Source organism: Catharus ustulatus, chromosome 10 (assembly GCF_009819885.2).
Source record: "Catharus ustulatus isolate bCatUst1 chromosome 10, bCatUst1.pri.v2, whole genome shotgun sequence".
NCBI classification, from domain to species: Eukaryota; Metazoa; Chordata; class Aves; order Passeriformes; family Turdidae; genus Catharus; species Catharus ustulatus.
The window spans coordinates 15,283,654-15,304,084 of NC_046230.1; the positions used below are offsets into that span (position 1 = coordinate 15,283,654).

General features: G+C 45.6%; 2 protein-coding genes across 3 annotated transcripts in view; one reads left to right on the plus strand and one right to left on the minus strand.

Moving 5' to 3' along the window:
- OSTN (osteocrin) overlaps nucleotides 1-20,431 on the minus strand; it is a 114,255-nt gene that overhangs the window by 27,455 nt on the left and 66,369 nt on the right. For both annotated transcript variants that reach the window (XM_033068853.2, XM_033068854.2), the window contains exons 4-5: nucleotides 16,755-16,851; nucleotides 12,356-16,453 (exon numbers count right to left, since the gene is read on the minus strand). In XM_033068853.2, the coding sequence (XP_032924744.1) occupies nucleotides 16,767-16,851 (85 nt within the window). In that variant the 3' untranslated portion in view covers nucleotides 12,356-16,453; nucleotides 16,755-16,766. The remainder of the gene's footprint in view (nucleotides 1-12,355; nucleotides 16,454-16,754; nucleotides 16,852-20,431) is intronic.
- UTS2B (urotensin 2B) lies at nucleotides 1,751-12,093 on the plus strand. The gene is made up of 5 exons (XM_033068855.2): nucleotides 1,751-3,212; nucleotides 5,383-5,484; nucleotides 8,284-8,321; nucleotides 9,629-9,722; nucleotides 11,453-12,093. Exons 1-5 carry the CDS (start codon nucleotides 3,089-3,091, stop codon nucleotides 11,476-11,478), a joined length of 384 nt encoding a protein of 127 aa, XP_032924746.1. The 5' UTR covers nucleotides 1,751-3,088; the 3' UTR covers nucleotides 11,479-12,093.

Here is a 20,431-nt window from a genome sequence, read left to right on the forward strand (position 1 = left end):
GATAATCTGCTAATGGGCCATCCATTGAAACCAGGCAGGGCATTGTTCTTTATCTTTTCACAACCCATCCTTCCTCCAGCCAGTCATTGTCTGCTAATGGCCCATTGAGTCCCACTGTGGCACTGATAAAATTACTGCATCCCATTGGGAGTTGCTCCAGCCAGGGGGAAGAGCCCAACATTTCTTGTCAAGATAAAAACAGAGGTTTTGGGATACTAAGGGAGCCCCTTTCTCCACTGGACTCCAGAGGAAAACCGGATTTCTCCACACCACCACTGGAGCTCCAGAGGGAAACTGCACCTTGTACAGGAGCACTGCTCCAACTGAGCCACATCTGTCACTGCAGGAGGATGCAGCCACCATGGAATGGGACTGCTGCCAACACCCTGCCTGACGGGTGTCAGGTTGTACTCTGACTTTGTCAGGGTTTGGAGTTTGTTTCTTTGTAGTACTGTATTTCTATTTTGATTTCCCTAGAAAAGAACTGTTATTCCTAATTTCCATATTTTTGTCTGAAAGCCCCTTGATTTCCAAATTATAATCATTTGGAGAGAGGGGGTTTACATTCTCCATTTCAAAGAGAGGCTCCTACCTTTCTCAGCAGACACGTGGCCTCCAAACTAAAACAGCAACTTTTTGTTCTTTGTCCATATATAAGCCGCACCTGATTATAAGCCGCACTTTGGGTTCGGACCAAAATTTTAGTCAAAATGGTGCGGCTTATAATCGTGAAATTACTGTACATTGTTTTCCTATGGAGCATAAAATACATAAGAACAATAAAATGTAACATTATTTCTAGCACCTGGACTAATGGGGTAAAAGCAAAGGAATTTTCCAAGTGAGAGCCTTAGAGAAGCCCAACAATGCAAATCAATTATCTCCTAACTTCAAAAATAAAAAATTTCCACTAGTGCCTGGCAGCAACTGCCAGGCTTCTCTCCACCAGCCCATCCCCTGAAAGCATCCACCCCTCACAGCATCCAGTCATCTTCCTTCTCATACCTAAATGTAGCATGGCAGTCCCCACCTTCACCAGAGCCATCTCTTGGAAGGTCTGGAACTCTCTCTACATGAGTTGCTTTGGGGGCTGAACAGTTGGAATTATCCAGAACTGAAGTTTCTCCACAGCAAAAGAGGAAATCCCAGGAATAGCTCAGCTTCCTGAAAGAGCCTGCCAATAGCCCATGAGATCTTCTATCCTAAGGTAGGGAAAAACAGTCAGACATCTGTGGATTTTGCATAAATTTAGATGAGATGGAGAAACTCACCTTCTGTATCCAGGCAAAGTGGATTTCACAGCAAATCTCAAGACAGACTGAAACTTAGCCATTTAGCACTACATTAAAACAGACTTGACCTTCCCTTAGGGTATAGTTTTGAGTCAGAGATGATAATTTCCAGATTGGACTCCTGTGAAAAGTGGTACCCATCAAATTATGGCCTCTGCTTCATGGGGGCTCCTCACCTCTGGCACCTTAAGGAGGCAGAGGTGGCTGGAAAAGTGCTCCAGTAGGGCATAGGCTTCCCTCAGTCCAAACAAAACTTTGTGAAGAAAGTGAGCACTTAGATAGCTGTTCACTAGTTCACAAGTCTGAGGGAAACTACTAGTTTGGTTAATTTGTACATGTTATATCTCCAGGGAAAATTTTGGAATATTTTCTCAGTAGAGAACTTTGTTAATGGAAGCATCACATTTTTATAGGCATATCCTGCAAAAAATCAGAGCCTCTCCCCCTCCATTTTTGTTAATAATATATCAAATAATAAAATATTACAAGGGTCATTAAGAGGCTTGTCATTCAATACGTATCCAAGACACAGAACAAGTTTTAGGGAGAGCTGGGGACCTGAAGCCAAAAGCCCAAACATGGAAATTCCACTGTCTTTTGGTTGAGATGAAGTGCAGGTACCATCAGATGAAGCTATCTTGGGTAATCTGGCATGACATGGTGTCAAAAAAGCACACACAGTGAGTCACTAGGAGTGTATGTACAAATCAGAGCTTGCCCTGATCCTCTCCCCCATCCCACCACGGGGGGAGTGAGCTGGCAGCTCTGTCTTGCTTAATTCCTGGCTGGGCTTAAACCACAACAAGTACAGATGATTCAGTTCTGCATGAAGAGGAGAAGTGAAGAACAAAGCCTAGCACTGTTATTATTACAATATTTTTCTTGGTAAGGTTGTTTTGGAAAAGTAGTAACAGGTCCCTGATCAATAGTGATGGATAGGCAACAAATGGAAGTCAAACCAAAATGTCCTGGCCTGAGAAGACATGGAATATATGCAATGTGTCTCAGTACTTTGCTCTAAAATTATAAAACAAGGCTATGTAGCCAGAACCAGCATCTGACCTTCCACTTCTTTTTTTTCCCCAAGAAAAAAACTGGAGGCTCTTGCCCATCCTTGACGTATTCCATACCTACTGCCAAATCTGCACTCCCCCACTCAGACACAATCCCAAAATAGGGTGTGATGCCTTTCCCGTTGACAAAGCCATAAGTCACAGTGAGCAAGACACACTCAACATTATCCAATCAGTTAAATGAAAAGAGCTCTCCCCCTCTGTTTCCCACCACTTCAGCACTCATTATATCTCACATTAATTAATATAGGCACTAGGAAGTAAGATGATAAATTACAAAACCCCATTAACCTGATTCTGTCCAAACTGGTAAAATATGGCAGCTTGTACATTAGACAAATCTTCCTTGTTAACGTGGGAGTCCTCATGCCTGAACTCTGTTAAAGCAGCAGCCCTAAAAAAGTATTTTTAATGTGTGTATGTATGGAATGTATATCAATGTGCGTGAACAGTGCGCGCCTGTGGGAACATCAGAATTCATTAGATCAGTCTGATATGAGATATATTGAACAGGTTCCATCTGACATACGTTACTGGGTTGTTCTGTCCACTTCCAACCGAGTGAATCATATTGACAGGTTGAATTATATCTCAAGAGATATTTTTCTCCCCTCCTCCAAAGGCCATTTGCAATCACGGCACATCCACTGCCTCTTAAAAGTGAGCTCATCTGGCGCTGGTTGCATTGGAGTCCTCCACCGTGCCTGAAGGAAGGAAGGAAGGATGCTTTTGGGCGCTGGCAACGTGGAGAAGATGTGGTCTGCCCAGCTGTGTCTGGGAGTGCTAACCATCTTGACCATGGCTCTGTGTGTCCCATCCACACATGGAGACCCTTTTCTACTCCAAGGTAAGCTGGAATACAGGCTACATGACACAGGTACGTGGTTATCTTTTTGCTTTGCTGCTTGCCATGGCCAATGCAACATTCACTTCTCTGGGAAAGAAATCAAAATGAACCTCGAGCTGTACTGAGCAATGTGTTAACATGGGTGCTAGGAGCTTGTTCATATTATCATGAGCTAAAGCTGTCCTGCTCTGCAGCTGGCTGTATGGCACCTTCTGCTAATCAGTGAAAATATCAGATCTGGTAAAATCTGGTAAGGGTAGCTCTTTCTCTCCCATAAGATTTTTTTTTAAAAATAAAAAAATATATATCAGAGAGTGGCAATTCCAGTATGTGCCATACGAGATTTGACAGCTCATAAATGTCAGTAGTACGGTGATGCTGAACTTTTTTTTCTTCACAGAACTTCTTATTATATGTACTTCTCCCATAATTTAAATTAATCAACTTGAATTTATACTGCAGGGAAATGCCAATCATTAGTGCTCTTCCTTAAAGAGGCTTGGCAGTAGAAAAAAAGAAAGAGCCGCTGAATATGGGCTTAAAAATAACATTGCTTTCCAAATGATTTTTCCTCTTATATCACCTATTTATTTTTGTAATTACAACCAAAACATTCCCCAGGCCACTCTATCTAAATCCTGCTTCTGTTTAGCTTTTACTGGAGTGTTTATAGTGTTGGTTTTTTTTCCCTGTAACAAATCCCCCAAAAATCTAAAAGTAGCTATTTTAAAATTATAACCATCCTTCATAGTTAGGAATGAGGTTTACGGCACTCCATGCTAACTGCAGGTCGCTCTGCTCGCTCCCCTGGGTTTATTTCCAGAGATTGCAATCAGGACCAGCGGCTTCAGCCGCAGCGTGAGGCAGGGTTGGGTCTGGCCAAACACTTGGAGCATCCCTTTGGCCAGCATCCCTCAGCTTCTGCAGATTTATGTGACGTTAGCTAATGGAGCTGATTCCCACGTACTCTTGAGCATCCTTCAGGCTCGTGTGGTACAATGTTTTGTTTCATGTGTACCAAGAATAATTGCATTCATCCCCTCAGAGGGGCTGATATCCATATGAGACTGCATTGAGCAAAAGTCCTAAACATTCTAGAAGAAGATAAAAAAAGCCTTTCTGTATATTTCCTTAGTATTTTCCATGGAATCTATAGGCATCTTCTAGGGCTTTGTAGGGTCTGAGTGTGGGGGAGGACTGTTCAGACCAAAGGTTTTTATGAATGGCCACTCTCCCTATAGAATCTGGCTCCTTTTCTGTAATTTTCAAAAATTAGGGCAATGTTCTAGTCACAGATGACTCTGGAAATCTGTTGAGCAGAGCTGGGAGGGTCTCAGAGCCTTCAGGGCACTGAGCAGCCCCATCTCCTGTGTCTGCTGGTTTCTGCTGAACCCTTGACCTTCACAACCATTCATTTGAGGGCATAGCCATAACCACTAAAGTAAAACCACTGAGAAACTGCCCTAAAGGGGCCTCTTAGAGAGCTCCAAATTGCTTTAGGACAGCAGCTTGGGGAGGTTTTTCCTGGAAATAGTGTGGTCTTGCTTTAAGTCCTTCCACACTCAAACTCTGTTCAGGAGGAATCCTTTGGTACCGCCGGCAATCAGACAGAGCAGCCCCAAGGCCAAGTGAGCTCAGGGAAGGGCTGTGGGGCTGCAGAGCTTTTCAGCTGTGGTACCCACACCCCAGCCCAGTGAGCAGGGACTTCCCACCTCTGTCAGCCCTGGCAAGGTGCATGGGGTGAGCAGGGGAGCTCCTGCAGTTTTGACAAGAGAGGAGGATGTGGGCTCCTGTCTGGCTTTGCAGAGGCGCCCACTCCACCCTCCTTGCAGGAGAGCTCGGACTGTGTAAATCAAGGTGATGTCTCCAGCTCTCTGCAGCCAGCCGTGCTGCTGAGGCTGCAGTGGGACTGGCCAGCAGCCCAGGGCTGGCAGGGAGGGCTCCCCATCCCACACCCTTCCACTGCGCAGCCCCCACTGCCTGGACATTTCATTCTGTGCTTACACACCTTCCTTTTCCACAGAGCTCCTTCCACCCTGATGAGTGCTGACAGGAAACGTTTTCCTTCCACTTCTTATCCTTCTAATTTGATTAAGAGATTAATTGCATCAATTGATTAATTGATTCTTAATTTGATGAGATTGAGAAAGATGTGTTTTATGTGCTGCAGAGAACCGAGTGCTTCCAGAGAGAGAAGACACAAATCACGAGGACACATTGCTGACTCTGCTTCTTAATAAGAAATTCGCATGGCGGAGGCCAGAAAATATTGGTAAGTGAAGGAAGGGGAGATCTCTGCTTCTTGAATCTGTGTTTGCATGAATGCAAGGAACCTGCTTCTCAGGTTCTTCAGAAATACCAACTGCTCAGAAAGTGGAAGCAGCACTCAGTGTGGTGCCTGCATGTGATTCATGTCAGATGTTCTCCATCATGGGAGCTTTGCAATGCAAAGTAAAGCCACCAAAAACCACATACCCTAGATCCTCAGACACTCAAGGTTTTGCTGGGAACATGTGTGTGCACATAAGTAAAAACAAGAAAATTTTCTACTATCCCTTAGATGTTGCATTGCCCAGGGCGCGGACCAGCTTTGGGAGTCACACCCCACACAGCCCCGAGTGCTTTTGAGAGACAGCACTTTTGTTATCATTTGGGGCAGGGAGCTTTCACCAAGATTTTCAGCGAGATCTCTTGGGGTCAGGTGCAGTTTGGGACAAGGGCAGGGAGAGCTCCTGCCTCAGCCTAAGCCCTTGCTACTTCTGGAAGAGATTGAGACAACTGGCTTTTCCCACACAGCCACCAAAATGGGCCAGGGAGAGGCTCCTCCTGTCTGTGCTCTCTGAGCAGATACCAAATTTAAAAGCCACCCTCCTGTGGCTAAACTCAGACCTGCTGAAGAGAAACTTGGGCTTTCCCTGACATGTGGCACAGTGATCACAAGCACCAAATGGATTTCAGAGGTCAGCTATTCCCACGGCCACTGCGGCCTGGGGAGGGTTTGGGCTGGATGTGGTGGTCTTGGAGCAGCTTCCTGTGAAAGCTGAGAGGGGCCCCAGCAAAAGCCTTGTTATGAAAATCCATTTATCAAACTCACTCATCCCCAGACCCTTGTTACTGCAGCAAGGTAGTGGTTAAACAAGCCTGGGACAAATAAATAAACATGAATAAATCAAGCCCTTATACTAACAAAGGCATTCTTCTTGCAAAGGGGATGCATTCAAGAAATAACATTTTTATGATAAGTTTATGGATTATTGCACTTATTACTCCTAGAGGAAAGGCTGCATTTTATGCCAGACAATTGAATATAATGAATCTCTGAGCAGAGCACAGACAGAGGATTTACAGCAGGCCGTTTCTCAAGGCTTCATCCATAAATTAACTTCCTTCTTCCTGTCTGAGATAATCTGTTCCAAATTTCAAGCGCTGTTCATTTTGTATTCATAGCAGTTATTGGCCAAACTTACAGTTTGCAAAAAATCAAGCCAAAACAGGCACTTGAAACTTTGAAAGAGGTAAAAATGATAGTAATAATTCTTAAGTGACGCTTTTGACTTACAGATATGCCAGGGTCTGTCTGTCTCTAAGTATGTCTGTAAAGACCTACTTATGAGGAATCTGCCTGAGGTCATTGCTGATAGTGCCAGGAACAGAGCCCACACCTTCTGATTCCATCCCCATCCCCATCTCATCTCTCAAATCAAACCTAATGTAATGGATTTGCTTAGGAACTGCTGCTTTGACTGCCCGATGAATATCAAAAAATATTCAGGATTTTTCAACAAAACTGTTTCTTTCTTGAAGGAGAAACCAAGAAGGCAGTCAACTCTTTTTTGGTATCCTCCTGCTCAGTTTCAAACATTAAAAAAAAATAAGAACCAAAAAGAGCCCTGGTCTGGCAATGTGTCTGTGTGCTGAAGTCTTATCTGAAATCTGAAATCAAGGGGAATTATGCCTTAAATCCCCCTGATGATCCAGACCAGTGCCTGCTGCCATGTTAGGAACAGAGAAAACAGGCAGCTCCAGGGCTGTTTTTTTGGTTTGCTTGTGGGGCCCAGGAAAAACATTCTTTAGCTCTTTCCTGGCTCTTCTGCTTATTTTAGTGCATTTTTTCCCAAACTAACACTTAAAACCAGCTGATCACTTTGCACTCCCCTCCCAGGGGAACTCCTGTAGCCAGTCACTCAACTTTGACTGAGCCTCATCTGTCTTATTAAAAAATTAACTGGTTTTGACATCAGTTTGGGTCTGGAATAACCTTGATCCTGAAGAGCAGTGAGACTGAAATTCCCCACCCCTGCAGCTTTTCCTGCTGCTATTCCAGGCTCTTCTCAGTTCAGCTGGATGTTTCAGATCCTGTTCCTAGGCACCTAACTCTCCCCTCTTTCTGCATGGGCAGTTCATTCACCCACCTGCATAGTTTTTTGACAGTAGTGCAGTACTGATTAGCCTTGAGATCTCTAAGTCTGATCTTGAGGCTGGGTCCCAGGTCCTTGTGCTCCCCTAACATTTAGAAGTGTGGAATCCATGCACTCACTGCTATGTGGTTTTTCCTGTTGCTCCACTTTGCCAGCCTGGATCTTTGCTGACTTATAAATCAGTAAGTTATGCTAGGCTAAATTTGTGCATTCTGACTTCTGCCTGCATGGGTGATGTGAGGATAAGCAAGTCTTAAAGGAAGCAATGGGATTTCATTAAAAAAGACAGTGACAGAAAAGCCAGCATGAGAGATTTGCAGTTAGCAGGATAAAAATTAAAAAGCAGCAAATCCACCTCAATTGGTATCACACAGTAAGTGACCTCATTGGGCCAATTCCCCTATGGCCTGGTGAGCAGTAAGAAGCCTCCCTCATCAAGGAGAATTAGGATAAGGTCCCATAGGATTCAGCAGAGAAAACCTCCTTTTCTGTCTTTTTCTGCTGTCATTCATTTGAAGATCACTAACAGGAGTTAAATGATAACTAGGTTGTTTGCTTGTTGACCTCTGGAGAGGGCAAATGAAGAAATGGTTTTTAATTTGAGCTTCAGGAAGCAATGCAGATATTGACGTTGCTCTCTTCCCCTCTTGCAGACTGGGAGCTAGCAAAGAAATTTGAAGAGCTTGAAGAGGTGAGAGGAGCAAATGCACAGACACATAGATGCATGTTCTTGCATGGGTAGTTAAACAATTGTGTAAGCTGTCTTTGTGCCCTATCCTTCCATCTCTGCATCCTGCTATCCTTCCCCCTGCTGCTGTAATGAAAGCATGGATCCAGAAAAGGGAAAAGCAGAGCCTGGGCTAAACCTGCACAAGCTGGGAAAGGCCAAAAGAGAGCAGGGCTCTAGACTGGTGCAGTAAAAGCTGAGCAGCTCCTGCCTCTGTCACCTTGGAAGGCCAAGGCAGGAAAGAATTAAGCACCAAAGGAAATCTCTATAGGAGAACAGAGGGTGGGAAGAGGAGGTCATGCTGCCTTCCTAGGCGTTGTATGAGCTGACTGCATCAGGTAACAGCTTGAAGTTGGAGGGAAAGCCACTGCCTGCCTAAACCAGAATTTTTTCTAGACTCTGCATGTAAGTGTGGCCCTGCTCAAGGTCAGAGCCCTCCTGGGCTGATCAGAGCACACCCATACAGAGTCCCCATCCTGCACCCACTGCCCAAGAACGGGGAAAGGTCTGCAGCAACCTTGGCATGGCTCCCACTGTGCCCCAAAGTGGGAGTGCTTTTTTCCCCCTCTCAGGCCAGGTCCAGCTGTTCCAGCTTTTTGCACAGGTGCTGGAGGTCCTGCTAAGTTCCACATGGCACTTTTCATTTCAGACTGCAAAATCCCAATGCATCGTGCCAGGAGGCTGCCAGGTCCTACACTAGCCTCTCGCTCCAGTGCTGAGGGAGTTCAGCTCTGACATTTTGAGAACAGCTCTGCCAGAACAAAAGTCAGGACATGGCTGTAGATATTCCCAGACCATGAGAAGAGAGTAGCTAAAGATGAGGAAATGAAGCAGACTGTCACATTACAACCAAGGGAAGGTAGCAAGAACTGTGAGGGAGAGAGAGGAGGGACAGCCCAGGGCAGTGGAGGAGTGATGCCCTCTGCTACAGAGTCTGGATGCCTGGAGATTCCTGCCCCAGCACTGTCCTGACTCTTAGTGCTGCAGCACCCTTCTACACAGGCTCCTCTCCACACCTAGGCTGAGGGAAAGAGCAGGGAGTGCCCACAGCACTGCCACCAAAGGAGCAGCCTAATGAAGGAGGGCATGGGGAGGTTTGAGTGCTCCAGAGGCAGATCCTTTGGAATGGTCCTGCTGCAGGGAACACTCTATCCTTCCCAGTGGTGCTGCCAGCCAATCTACGTGTAGCTCCTCTGCCCTGCACTTCCCAGCATTCTGTGGAGCTCCTCATGTTGGGGCCCTTGTTTACTGCTGTGTTTCTGTTTAAACAGCTGGAGAAGTTGAAGGATCAGCTGTCAAATGAGGACGGGTCAGAGGTGGCCTATGCCTTGGAAAGTCTCTCAGCATCCCAGCCCAAAAAACGCGGTAGGTTTTGAATTTGAGCCTTGCAGCCATCCTGTCCACTCTCATTTCCAGGGCTTCCTTTGTGCAACAAAGACAGTCACAGTAAACATGCCCCAAATATGCTGAAAAACAGCTGGCTGGCAGCTTTTTGAGCAGTCCTGGCCCTCTCTTATGGCTGACTGGTTTAGCAGCTGGTGAGAAGGGTTTGTCCCCCAACCCTGTCTGGTATGAGGGCAGATACACCAGGTCTGCACACCCAGGACCTCATGGAGGCAGGCAGTGTCACATCCTGTTTTTCACAGAGGAACGTGGGGTTATATGAGCCATGAGTGCCTGCCCTGGAGGGGGGGAGCTCTGGATTAACACGTCCCCACAGTGCACCCCTCGCTTTGCTCTGGCCTCAAAGCAACTGCTGGAGGCATAATGAGGCATGTGGACTGCAGGCATTCCCCTCTGCCAAGGTCAGGGCCTCCCCACAGAGAAAAAAGGAGCATTTGTCTGCTGCTGAAAAACAGCTAAAAGGGATGTGGAAATCAACCAAGAATGCAGGGAACTAAGATCTGGCACGTCCCCCGGTTGGTGTCCAAGCTTTGTCCAGGCTGTATCCAGTGGCTCAGGAGCACATTGCACCAGTGCTCCTGTGAAGCTGCCCCTGACAAGCACACGCACAATGCTGCTCACCCTGGCTTTCAATGGATTCCTCCACAAAGCAGTAGCAGCTGGGAACCAGAAGTCACTGATGACAGATCTGGCCTCAAAACAAAAGAGCTGGTTCTGCCCTTAGCCCACATGCTCTGTGCACGTGGAAGCCAACAAGTGCCAGACAGCAAAGAGAAAATCCCTTTGTGCAAGGCTTGCTTAGATGCTTAGGTGATCCTTAGGCAATCTGCAATTTTTAAGCACCCCTAGAGGCTGTCATTAATTTGGCTAATGTAATTCATGCCTCCACCAGTCTGGAAGGTTTAATGTAGATAAAACTACTTCCCGTTGCCAGGTTTAAATCAGATTCTGACAGAAATGAAAGCAGGGAATCTTTGTCTTCATCTAAAGTCCTTCCAGTCTGGGAGGAGTTCATGTCTCAGCACGAGCACTGCTGATTCAGTGGGAGTTTTCTTCCAAGATCCTGCTTTCAAAAACCAGGTATAAATCTCTTCTCATACTTGATAAGAGGAAACTCACATGGGATTCCTGCTGGTTCTGATATGGTTACTTTTTCCAATACCAAAATATACATCCTTCCCTAATTTAGTCTTCTTAGAAGATTCGACAGAAGTTAGAGTTATTTGGAGGATGGTGGGTAGCAAAGTAGTAGTGACTAGGTTTAAAAAAAAAGTAAGAATCAGATCCAGTCTCTCCAAGTCGTATTCTGCTCTTCCAGTCAGCCACAGATGAAAACCCCTGCACACACCTCTGAAACAGCAAAACTGCTGACCAGGAAATCAATAGACAGGAAAGAAAAAGTTGGTTCATGACATTGCTGAAGTAGAACAAAAGGAAACCTTTTAAATCAAGCAACATGAAGACAACTTTTAGACCCCATGTTTACACTATGAGCAGCTAAAATAAACAACTTCTAAAAGTTTTATATGCACTCAAATCTGGTTATTGAGATGTGTCCTGAAAGCACAATGCTGGCTGCATGTCCCAGCTCTCTCAAGACATAGGTCTTTTGAAACCTTCTCCAGGGCTAGAGTGGGAAGCTGGAAAAATTCCCTTGTACACTGACATCTTTATTTTGTATCCCTCCACAGCCTGCTTTTGGAAATACTGCATCTGAAGGCTTGTCAGGACTGGAGGATGAAGATGAGCCCTTCCCCAAACTGCCTTGCTGGGTATTAACGTGTTAAGAGTTTGTTCTGTTCCCTCATCGTGCTGCTAATTTGGAAGCCATCCTCCATGACTGCACCACAGCCGAGTCTAACAGGGGCCGTGGCAGGACCTGGCAGCCCACTGCCACTCTGCACTGCTCCTTTCTTCCAGGTTTAACCTGCCATGATCTTCCACTCAGAAGATGCTTCCCAACTTTCTGTGCTGTCCTGTGTGTGCCATTCAGGCTGCTGCCACTGTGCACTCTCCCCCTTCTCACCAGGTCCCCTGAGGCACCCAACACTAACTCAGCTTCCCTGGGCTTGGGGCTCAGCCCACACCTGCAGACGGTGCTCTCAGTGCTGTCTGGGTTTCCTGTCGCCTCCTGAGCAGGTCTGTGCTGCCCTGGTGGCCGCTGTTGGCACAAGAAGGCAGGCTGGGTGGGATGTGAAGGGCTCAGGGCTGGATTGCTGAGCCAGAGCTGCTCCTCACCATGTCCCTCAGTGTGCACAGGGGAGGGCAGGCAGAGAGCTCTGGATCCTTTGGATACCATTCCAATAAAGATTTTCTGTTGCACAGAATCATGTGTTATTTGCTTTCTCAGCCCCTGCAGGGACCCAAAGTGCAGCACATTTCCCTTGATGCCGGCTCTTGTTACCTTAATGGTTCATGTGGAGTTCACAATGGAAGAAAGGCTCCCACTAAACACCTAAGGTTTTAATGTGCCTGAGAAACAGACCCTTCCTTTTGGCCAGGATCAGGAATGACAGCTGGGTCTTCTTCATAGATATTTATGGGATACTGTCCTCATTGGTCTGGACCAGACCCACTTGTTTCTATCTACTCACCCTAAAGAGGTGCTTTGAGCAGAGATTTTTTGGTTCATCTGGCAGGTCAATGCAGGTGCTAGCTGGCCTTTTCTACTGCAGAATTATATCTGGCCCTGTCCAAAAGGAAAAAAATCACAATCCATTAGTGATTCCTACATGTATTCATCTCAAGTTGCATTACCCACATTTATTTGCAAAAGCAAAGGACCTCATTCCTGAAAATGCAAATTCATAATAAATCCTGATGTTAACTTTGAGGTTTCCAACAAATTTCCAGCCTAAATGAGAGCAGGATCTGGTAGCCATTGTGAATGTGTGAATGTGTGGAATGATTTTAACTAGCATAGAATTGTCTCTCAAGCTCTTTTGAGCCATGTGATTTAACTGCAGCTTGCATATTGCATATTCTTCCAAATGTTACCTCTCCCAAAGCTGTAATTGCCATCCTACACTCATTGCCTTGGGCCCTGGCAAGAAGCACACACCACAGCAGCACCTTGCATGTACTTCATTAACAGGAGACCTATTCATCCTCTTGAAGGCCAAAGCCAGCATCTGGGGAATAAAGCCAGCTTGCTTGATTATATCAGTGAAGTCTAATGACATGCAAAATACAGTTTCCTCTTACCATTAGTTGTTTCTTTGGTGGTGATTCAGAACACATTTCCCATTTTCTGTTGCTTTTATGTGAGTGAAAAGGTATGTGGGAGCACACGTTCACATACCCTCACACTGGCACCAAATCCAGGAAAAAATTATACCCTATGGACAAGAATAGTCTCTCTCTTTCTTTAAAAGTTTGGTGCTCCAGCTGGAAGGAAGGTGTGTTCCAAGAGTTGCACTGAGTGCCCCAAGCTGGTGTTGAGCTCAGATGATTTCAGCTTGCAGGAAATCCCAGCACAAGGAAAGGCCAGAGCAGCAGGCTCCATCTGTCACCTGTTTTCTGTAGCCATGCCTTCCTGACCAGTGTGACAGCTCATCAGCAAGTCAGGAAAATGAATACTGCGTCTGCAGACATTTAACAGCTTGCTCTGACCCTAGACAGAAATTCCCTGGAGTGCAATGCATCATGCTGCTTAGTAGTGATTTTCTGCTACATCCTATCAGTGCAGTTATTTAAGAGCTTGTGGTACCAAACTACCCCCTATTTCCTGACAGGCACTCTGCTGCTGCATTAGCTGCTTGTGCTGCAGAGATCAGCACATATTTAATTCAATTTATTAACTAATTAGAAGCAGAGATGGTGTTGTTCCCAGACTTACCCTCTGCATGGCACTGTGGGGGTCCTGTCCTTTCTCCTAAACATACAGAACAGAAACCCTACTGCTCCACAGAGTGGCTGCTCACACCCTACCCATGCTTGGGCAGTCACTCTTGCTAAAGTTAACGACCCACAGGCAATAATTAAAGGGATTTCCCTGAGACACTCTAGTAGATCATGTGGATTTATTAGAAGAAAATCCTCACAGACATCTGAATGGATTTGCAACTCCAGGCAGCACAGGGTAAGTCTGGTGTGCAACGGATGCTGCAGTTTATCCTCATTTCACGTTTGCTGATCTCCATGCTGTGCACAATGGCTGGAGTCACCAACACTGTCTACAAAAACAAATTATGGTGTTTGGCCTTTCAGACTTCATAGTATTTGAAACAGCATTTGACAATTTACAGATTTTAGAGTTCTTCTTGAGCCACAGGAAGTCTCAGTGTGCTCCACGATGGACAAGGCAAGAGAACAGAAAGCCTGTTGCTTTCTCACAGGTGATCCACACAGTGGGGTGGGAGCAGGACTGAAATTTCCAGCCCCCAGTTCTACACCATCACAGACCCCTCTGTCCTGCTTTGCTTTTACATTTCTCTTCAGATGAAGACCATTTCTCCATACAACTTTCAGCCTTTAAAATCTTGCTGGTTTTGGAAGCCACAGCCAATACCTGCCAATTATTAAATACTTCTATGATCCAACAGTGTCTTTGCAGAGCTGCTGTGTTAGCACTAGATTCCTCTGGTCTCAGACTCCAAAAACATGTCATGCACTGACTCTCCATGTTTTTTTTGACTGGCAGCTGTTTGAGTGGTCACCACTTCCATAATCTGCCCCATACATATGGCTGTCCTGCAAGCAGATTATCTGTGGCCTGTCTGCATGAGCTCAGTGCAAGAAGATAAATGTTCCCTAAACCCCAGGGCAGGCTCAGGATGGATGGTGGCAATGCAGTGTCTGGGACTGCCTGGGACTGCACTTGCAGGCTTGCTTCTAGCATGGTCTGAAACTCTTGAGGCAGTCAGCCTAAATGCACCCACTGAGTCCAGTTCTCAGACCCTTCACCCGGAAGCTTAAAGGCAGAAAATCAGCAGTGTGACCAGGAGAGAAGCAGGAAGCAAAACTTCAAGATCATCATATATGGACTTACAGGTCTTCTTTTTTCTCTGACTTTTGAGAGCTTGGTCTGGAAAGCATCTGCAGTGTTTCATCTCACTGCAAGCACTGACAGCTCACCCACCGAAGGGAGAATGATCTCCTAACTCAGCTGCAGTGCTCTGGCAGATGGCAAAGATAGGGACACCTCTTGACGTGAGTCACTGGTGTGTGCTGCTGCTCTCAGCAGCATCAGCCTATATTAGAAACATCAATAAAAGTTGCAAATTTTCTATGCCTGGGCCAGTCTTGGTCTCTGGGCAGGGCTGTAGGTGAGGAGGAAAATGGGAAAGGCTCCTGCTATGTCCAAGCACACGCATTAGATGTTACCTGCCCTTATGAGTGGGAGCCTCATCTCCCACCATGGCTGAACCAGGGCAATTGTCCCAAGGTCCCAACCCCAAAACTACAATAGCTTTGAAGTATCATTGATTTCCAAAGTTCTTTTGGGTTTTTTTTGAAGCTGGCTCTATTTCCCCCCATTTTGTTAGCTGATGGCCAGGTGCTTTGTGCCTCATACAAGATCAGGAAATTAACACTTAATTCCCATTTCCAGGATTACTTCCTGCCTAACACAGGATGTTTGGCAAGAATAACTTTTTTCCCCTTAATCCTTCATAATCCCTTTCTCAATGGATCTTCTTTAGCAATGCTAAGGATGATTTATACCCAAGAACAGCAATCTGAGGAATTTAGTTGACATGGACCAAAGTCCAAGAAGGAGAGAGAATGTGAAGTTTAGAAAACATCAGTTAGAATCTGAGCATTGAGATGTCAGCAGACAGCTCTTCTCAGCTGTATTTTATAATCTGGAAAGAAGTGGAAAGGATGAAAAAGGATTGCAGAGAACCTGTTTTACTCTGAAATGGAGAGGACATGCTTACATCTTGCAAGAGTGAGAAATACTTGAAATTTCAGAGTTGGATTCTGACCATGCCCTGTGCACACATCAAGAGACTGAAATAAGGCATATGATGCAGATAGCCTTGGAAGTGGATGATTCATATTTGGACACTATCCTACGTTATGCATAGGGAAGACTGAAATATATTCATCAACTAAAAGTCTCACCCCATTTCAGGATGTGCCATATGATGAAAACATGTCTAAATATGGTGCAGAGATAAGAGAGAGACTACTCAAAAGATCAGGACAAATACTAAGGTCTTGTCACTGTTCTTATTCAGACCAACTCCTAGTAAAGGCAGAAAACATCTCCTCCCAAACTGCAGTTCAAACGCATTCTAGCTTTGTCCCATAAATGTTACATCCTCCCTTCATCTACCAAACAGCTCCCCTCCAGAAAGAAATGTGCAAAGCAAACTCCCTGTTTTTCATGGACTGCTGTTGGCATCTCTGGAAGTTTTATTTTCAATCCAAAACATCTCAGTCCTGCCTAGGATAATAAAATTCTGCAAGTTTAACAGATAAATGCCATGCAATAAAAATATATACATATTCTGTTTTCCCTCCTACCAGTGACACTGTGCACAGCTGTGAGAGCATTCTGACCTGATGAAGTGAATATGTTACTATTTGTAAATGTAATGTTTGTAAAATGCAACTTGATACAGATTTTGCAGGAGGTCAATTCCTTGCATGCAGTATCATTAGGCAAAGACAAGACATGGTGTGAGGCATCTTCCATATCTCTCTCTTGTTTCCAATACAGCATCACTCATTCAGGATAGAAGCATCTGTAGGCAAAAAAAAAAAAAAAAAAAAGGTAAAAAGCAGTAAACATTACATTTTCCAATGTCAGAATGCAAGGTTTAGGCAAACACACTGTAAGGTAGACTTGAGGAGATTAAAATGTTGGGAATACTTGTTTGCTTGAGCACTGAGGTGCTCAGTGGGAAATTAGGACATTCCATGTTATAAGAAACCACTGTTCCCTAAGCCATTCCTCCCAAGCCTGCTGATGTGACTGAGTACCTCCAGCACCAGAGAACAGGTGGGTTCTCCAAGCCTGCCCACACCTGGAATATTTTGGCTTACCTGCAGGAACTGCTAAGCTCTGCTGTTGCCAAGGTGGCTCACTCCAATCCGGTCCAGAGGAACTCCAAACCTTCTCTTTGGCAGCTCAAGCACTTTCCTGCATGAGGAAAACAAGCAGAGAGGGAGGGAGAAAAAGACATCTATGAATAATCAAAATGTTTGATTCCTCCATTCATCCCACTAAAACCTTATTGTTCAGATAGAACTGTGTGCAGGAACAGCCAAAGATATGAGTGTTTAAAAATAAGATGCTGCACTTGTCTTACAAAAGGCTGCAGTTGCAGCTGTTTTACAGACTGGCTGAGCTTGATCCACTGTCTCTATTTTAACTTGGCATCAACTAACTTCACAGGTTAACTGCTATTCATAAAAGAAAGGTGATAGACTGCATTCATAAAGGGGAATTGTTTCCTGCACAGTATCACACATGGCAGGTGACCCATTACCTGGGTCTTTGAAAGCTCCAGGGCCAGCTGGGCTCAGATAAGCAAGGAAGTAGAAAGTATTGCACATCAATAGAGGGGATGAGTCAGAGATGCTCTAACAGGGTTTTTCTACAGGTTCTCTGGCAATGTAGGGTTCATCAAAATTGTATAGGAGCAGTCCTTTGATAAGATTGAAAATGGGAAGATTTTGGGGTTGATTTTTTTTCCCTCTATATGGTAAATTTCCTGACAATTTGATGGATGAGGGCATGAGGAATGTGTGAAAGAATTTCTACACAGCAATATTATTTGTCATTCTTTTTATATAAAAAAATATGTTTTCTCATCTTAATTCAGCATTTTTGGAGCATTTTTTCCACCAGCAGTTTTATTTAAATTAGTTGTGGAAATGGCAAGAATTCCTGCTGCTGAGAATAACCTCAACTTTTGCCCTCAGAAATACTTGCCAGTGAAATGCAAGTCCAAGAGAAGCCCTGGAAGATTAATTCTTTATTGCTCCTTGTTGAGGAACATAAATAAAAATAATTTTTGTTCTGTAAGTTGGCAACTGCAAAGTAACAAGCAGGAGAGAATGCTGAGCTGCACTCAAGTCTGGCTTTGTGCCACACCCTGGGGCTTTGGGGCTGTGCACACCCCACCCAGAGCTGCACAGCCCCTGGTCTCAGGCTCACACCTCACACCTCTGGGCACGGGCTGCACTCCAGTGCATCATTCCAGCATCCACAGCCCCGCTGAATCTTTCTAGCTGCTTTTCAGATGAGGCCAGGGAATGGGAATTGGAGGTGTATCCCTGTGAGGAGAGCACCCCATCAGTGCTGGAGCAGTTACAGAACATCACAAAGGAAGGGGAGCCCTTTGTGTGGCCTGTCCCTTCCCCAGGCACCAGCCCGAAGGCAAAGGGAAGGAAAGCCAGGATGCTCAGCCTGTTACCCGAAGGGAAGCCCTGCTCTCCCCGCAGCTGGGGAGGCACAGGCGGGACACTTGGGCTGTCAGAGCCATCCTGAGCCTGCCTGAGAAAAGGGAATTAACTCCTGGAACTGGATGGCGAGGGTGGAGTGATGCCTGTTCCTGCCCCAGGAGCTGTGGGTACCAATGCCATGCCCTGAGTTATCTGGAGAAGGGATGCAGAGCGGTGCCTATTTCTGCCCCAGGAGCTATATGTACCTGTGGATGATACAATTCCTCCAAAGCCGTCTTCCCCTGGAACTTGCTACAATAGATAAGGTATCCTAGATACCAAGGTTGAGCCAAATTCCTTAAGAATTTGGTCACTCTCCTAACAGTTCGGAAGATAATTGCTTAGAAATCAGTCTATGTAATTGGTCAATTCACCTTTAGAGCTTCTCACTTAGATTGGATGCTGTTCTTTGTATAAACTTTTATTGGTTGTATTTTGAATCCTCCCTGAACCTATACATATGACTGTCTTCCCTTCATTCTGGGAGAATCCCTGCTTGACCACCCTTTGCATGAAATAAAGATTCTTGTGGAACTCGTCAAGTAAGGTCTCCGGTCTTTCTCTGCTGGCTAAATGTGAGCTTTCTGAGAGATAGCTACATGTTAGCACTCTCTGGTCCTGGCAAATATCACCCAGGGACCAAAAAAGAAAAGCCACATGTACCAGTGCCATACCCTGCATTATTCAGAGCAGGGATGCAGAGCGGTGCCTGTTTCTGCCCCATAACCTGAGCCAATGCCTTGCCCTGTGTCATCCAGGGAAGGCATGTAGGTCTGTACACTGCTGTGCCCTGTGTTCTCCAGGGATACAGAGCAGTGCCAGTGCCGTGCCCTGTGTCACTCAGGGATACAGAGCAGTGCCAGCGCCGTGCCCTGTGTCACTCAGGGATACAGAGCGGTACCAATGCTGTGCCCTGTGTCACTCAGGGATACAGAGCGGTACCAATGCTGTGCCCTGTGTCACTCAGGGATACAGAGCAGTGCCAGCGCCGTGCCCTGTGTCACTCAGGGATACAGAGCGGTACCAGTGCTGTGCCCTGTGTCACTCGGGGATGCGGAGCGGTACCAATGCTGTGCCCTGTGTCACTCAGGGATACAGAGCAGTGCCAATGCTGTGCCCTGTGTCACTCAGGGATGCGGAGCGGTACCAATGCCCTGCCCTGTGTCATTCGGGGATGAGGAGCGGTGCCGCTCAGCCCAGCCCAGTGTCCCCTCTTGCGGCCACCCTGCGCCACGGCAGCCCCGCCACCCTCGGTCCCACAGTGTCCCCGTGCCGTCGCGTACGAGGGACAAAGCACCTTTTTCTATTATAAACATTAGCTAAAACTGCTGTGTCCCTGCAGGCTTTTCCCGTGCTTCACAAAGCGTTACAAACCGATGCTGATGCCAGACCAGGATCTGGGCTCTCCTGTAATCGATGAGTGTCAGAACAAGCTGCTAAAGTGGACTAACACTTGATCTGCTCTTTTCCTAAAGTTTCTGCTTTGTGCCAGGCACTGTACACACTGCATTGATTATGGGGGCTCAATCTATTTATCAGCTTTCACAAATTAATTTCCTGGTCTTTGAAGGTGTCAGGTTCAGCTCATACAGGAATGAGCTGTAATCCACTGAGCCGCTGTGACAGGGTGCTCAGTCCTAGTTTGACTCCTCTAAGTGCAGCAGCCTCTGTTTGTCTCTATCTAAAGGTACTTTTCTATCTAATTTTAATAATTTAATATTTTAATTCTATCTTATTGCTCTTTCATTGCATCCATCTGATCTGTGGTCCGTGCTGCTGGTGGTATCAGACTATCACTGCAGTGACCAAAGCAGCTCAGGTGGTTCTAATAAATGGCTCAACCCCAAACTTAAAAGCTAAACAGCTCCCCCAAAGTGATAATCCCAACTCAAAACTGCAAACTGTGCTGATGCTGCTGGGAAAGGGGGACTTTGTGCAGCATGTCACTTATTTTCATGAGCTCATTCAGAGACAAGCTATTTTTCAAACCACAATTTCCCTTTTTGCTTTTTTGTTTGTATTTGTTGTTGTTTTGGGGATTTTTGTTAGTTTCTTTGTTTAGTTTTTCACTTGTACTGTACATAGAATGAAAGATTTCCATTCAAAAAAAGTAAGAAAAATTGAGAATATTGTGTACCTTTGGAAAAAAGCATTGTTTCAAAAATGACCTTTTTTTTCTTTGCCTGGAAAGGGAAAACATGCTAAAAAGCAAATGATGAGTGAGCTGATTTTAATATCTTGAAGAGGCGGACAGAACAGAATAATTCTACTTA

Coding starts and splice junctions, on each gene's coding strand:
- UTS2B (XM_033068855.2), top strand. CDS start 3,089: ATGCTTTTGGGCGCTGGCAACGTGGAGAAGATGTGGTCTGCCCAGCTG. Junction 8,322..9,628: donor AATTTGAAGAGCTTGAAGAG/GTGAGAGGAGCA, acceptor CTGTTTAAACAG/CTGGAGAAGTTGAAGGATCA. Junction 9,723..11,452: donor ATCCCAGCCCAAAAAACGCG/GTAGGTTTTGAA, acceptor ATCCCTCCACAG/CCTGCTTTTGGAAATACTGC.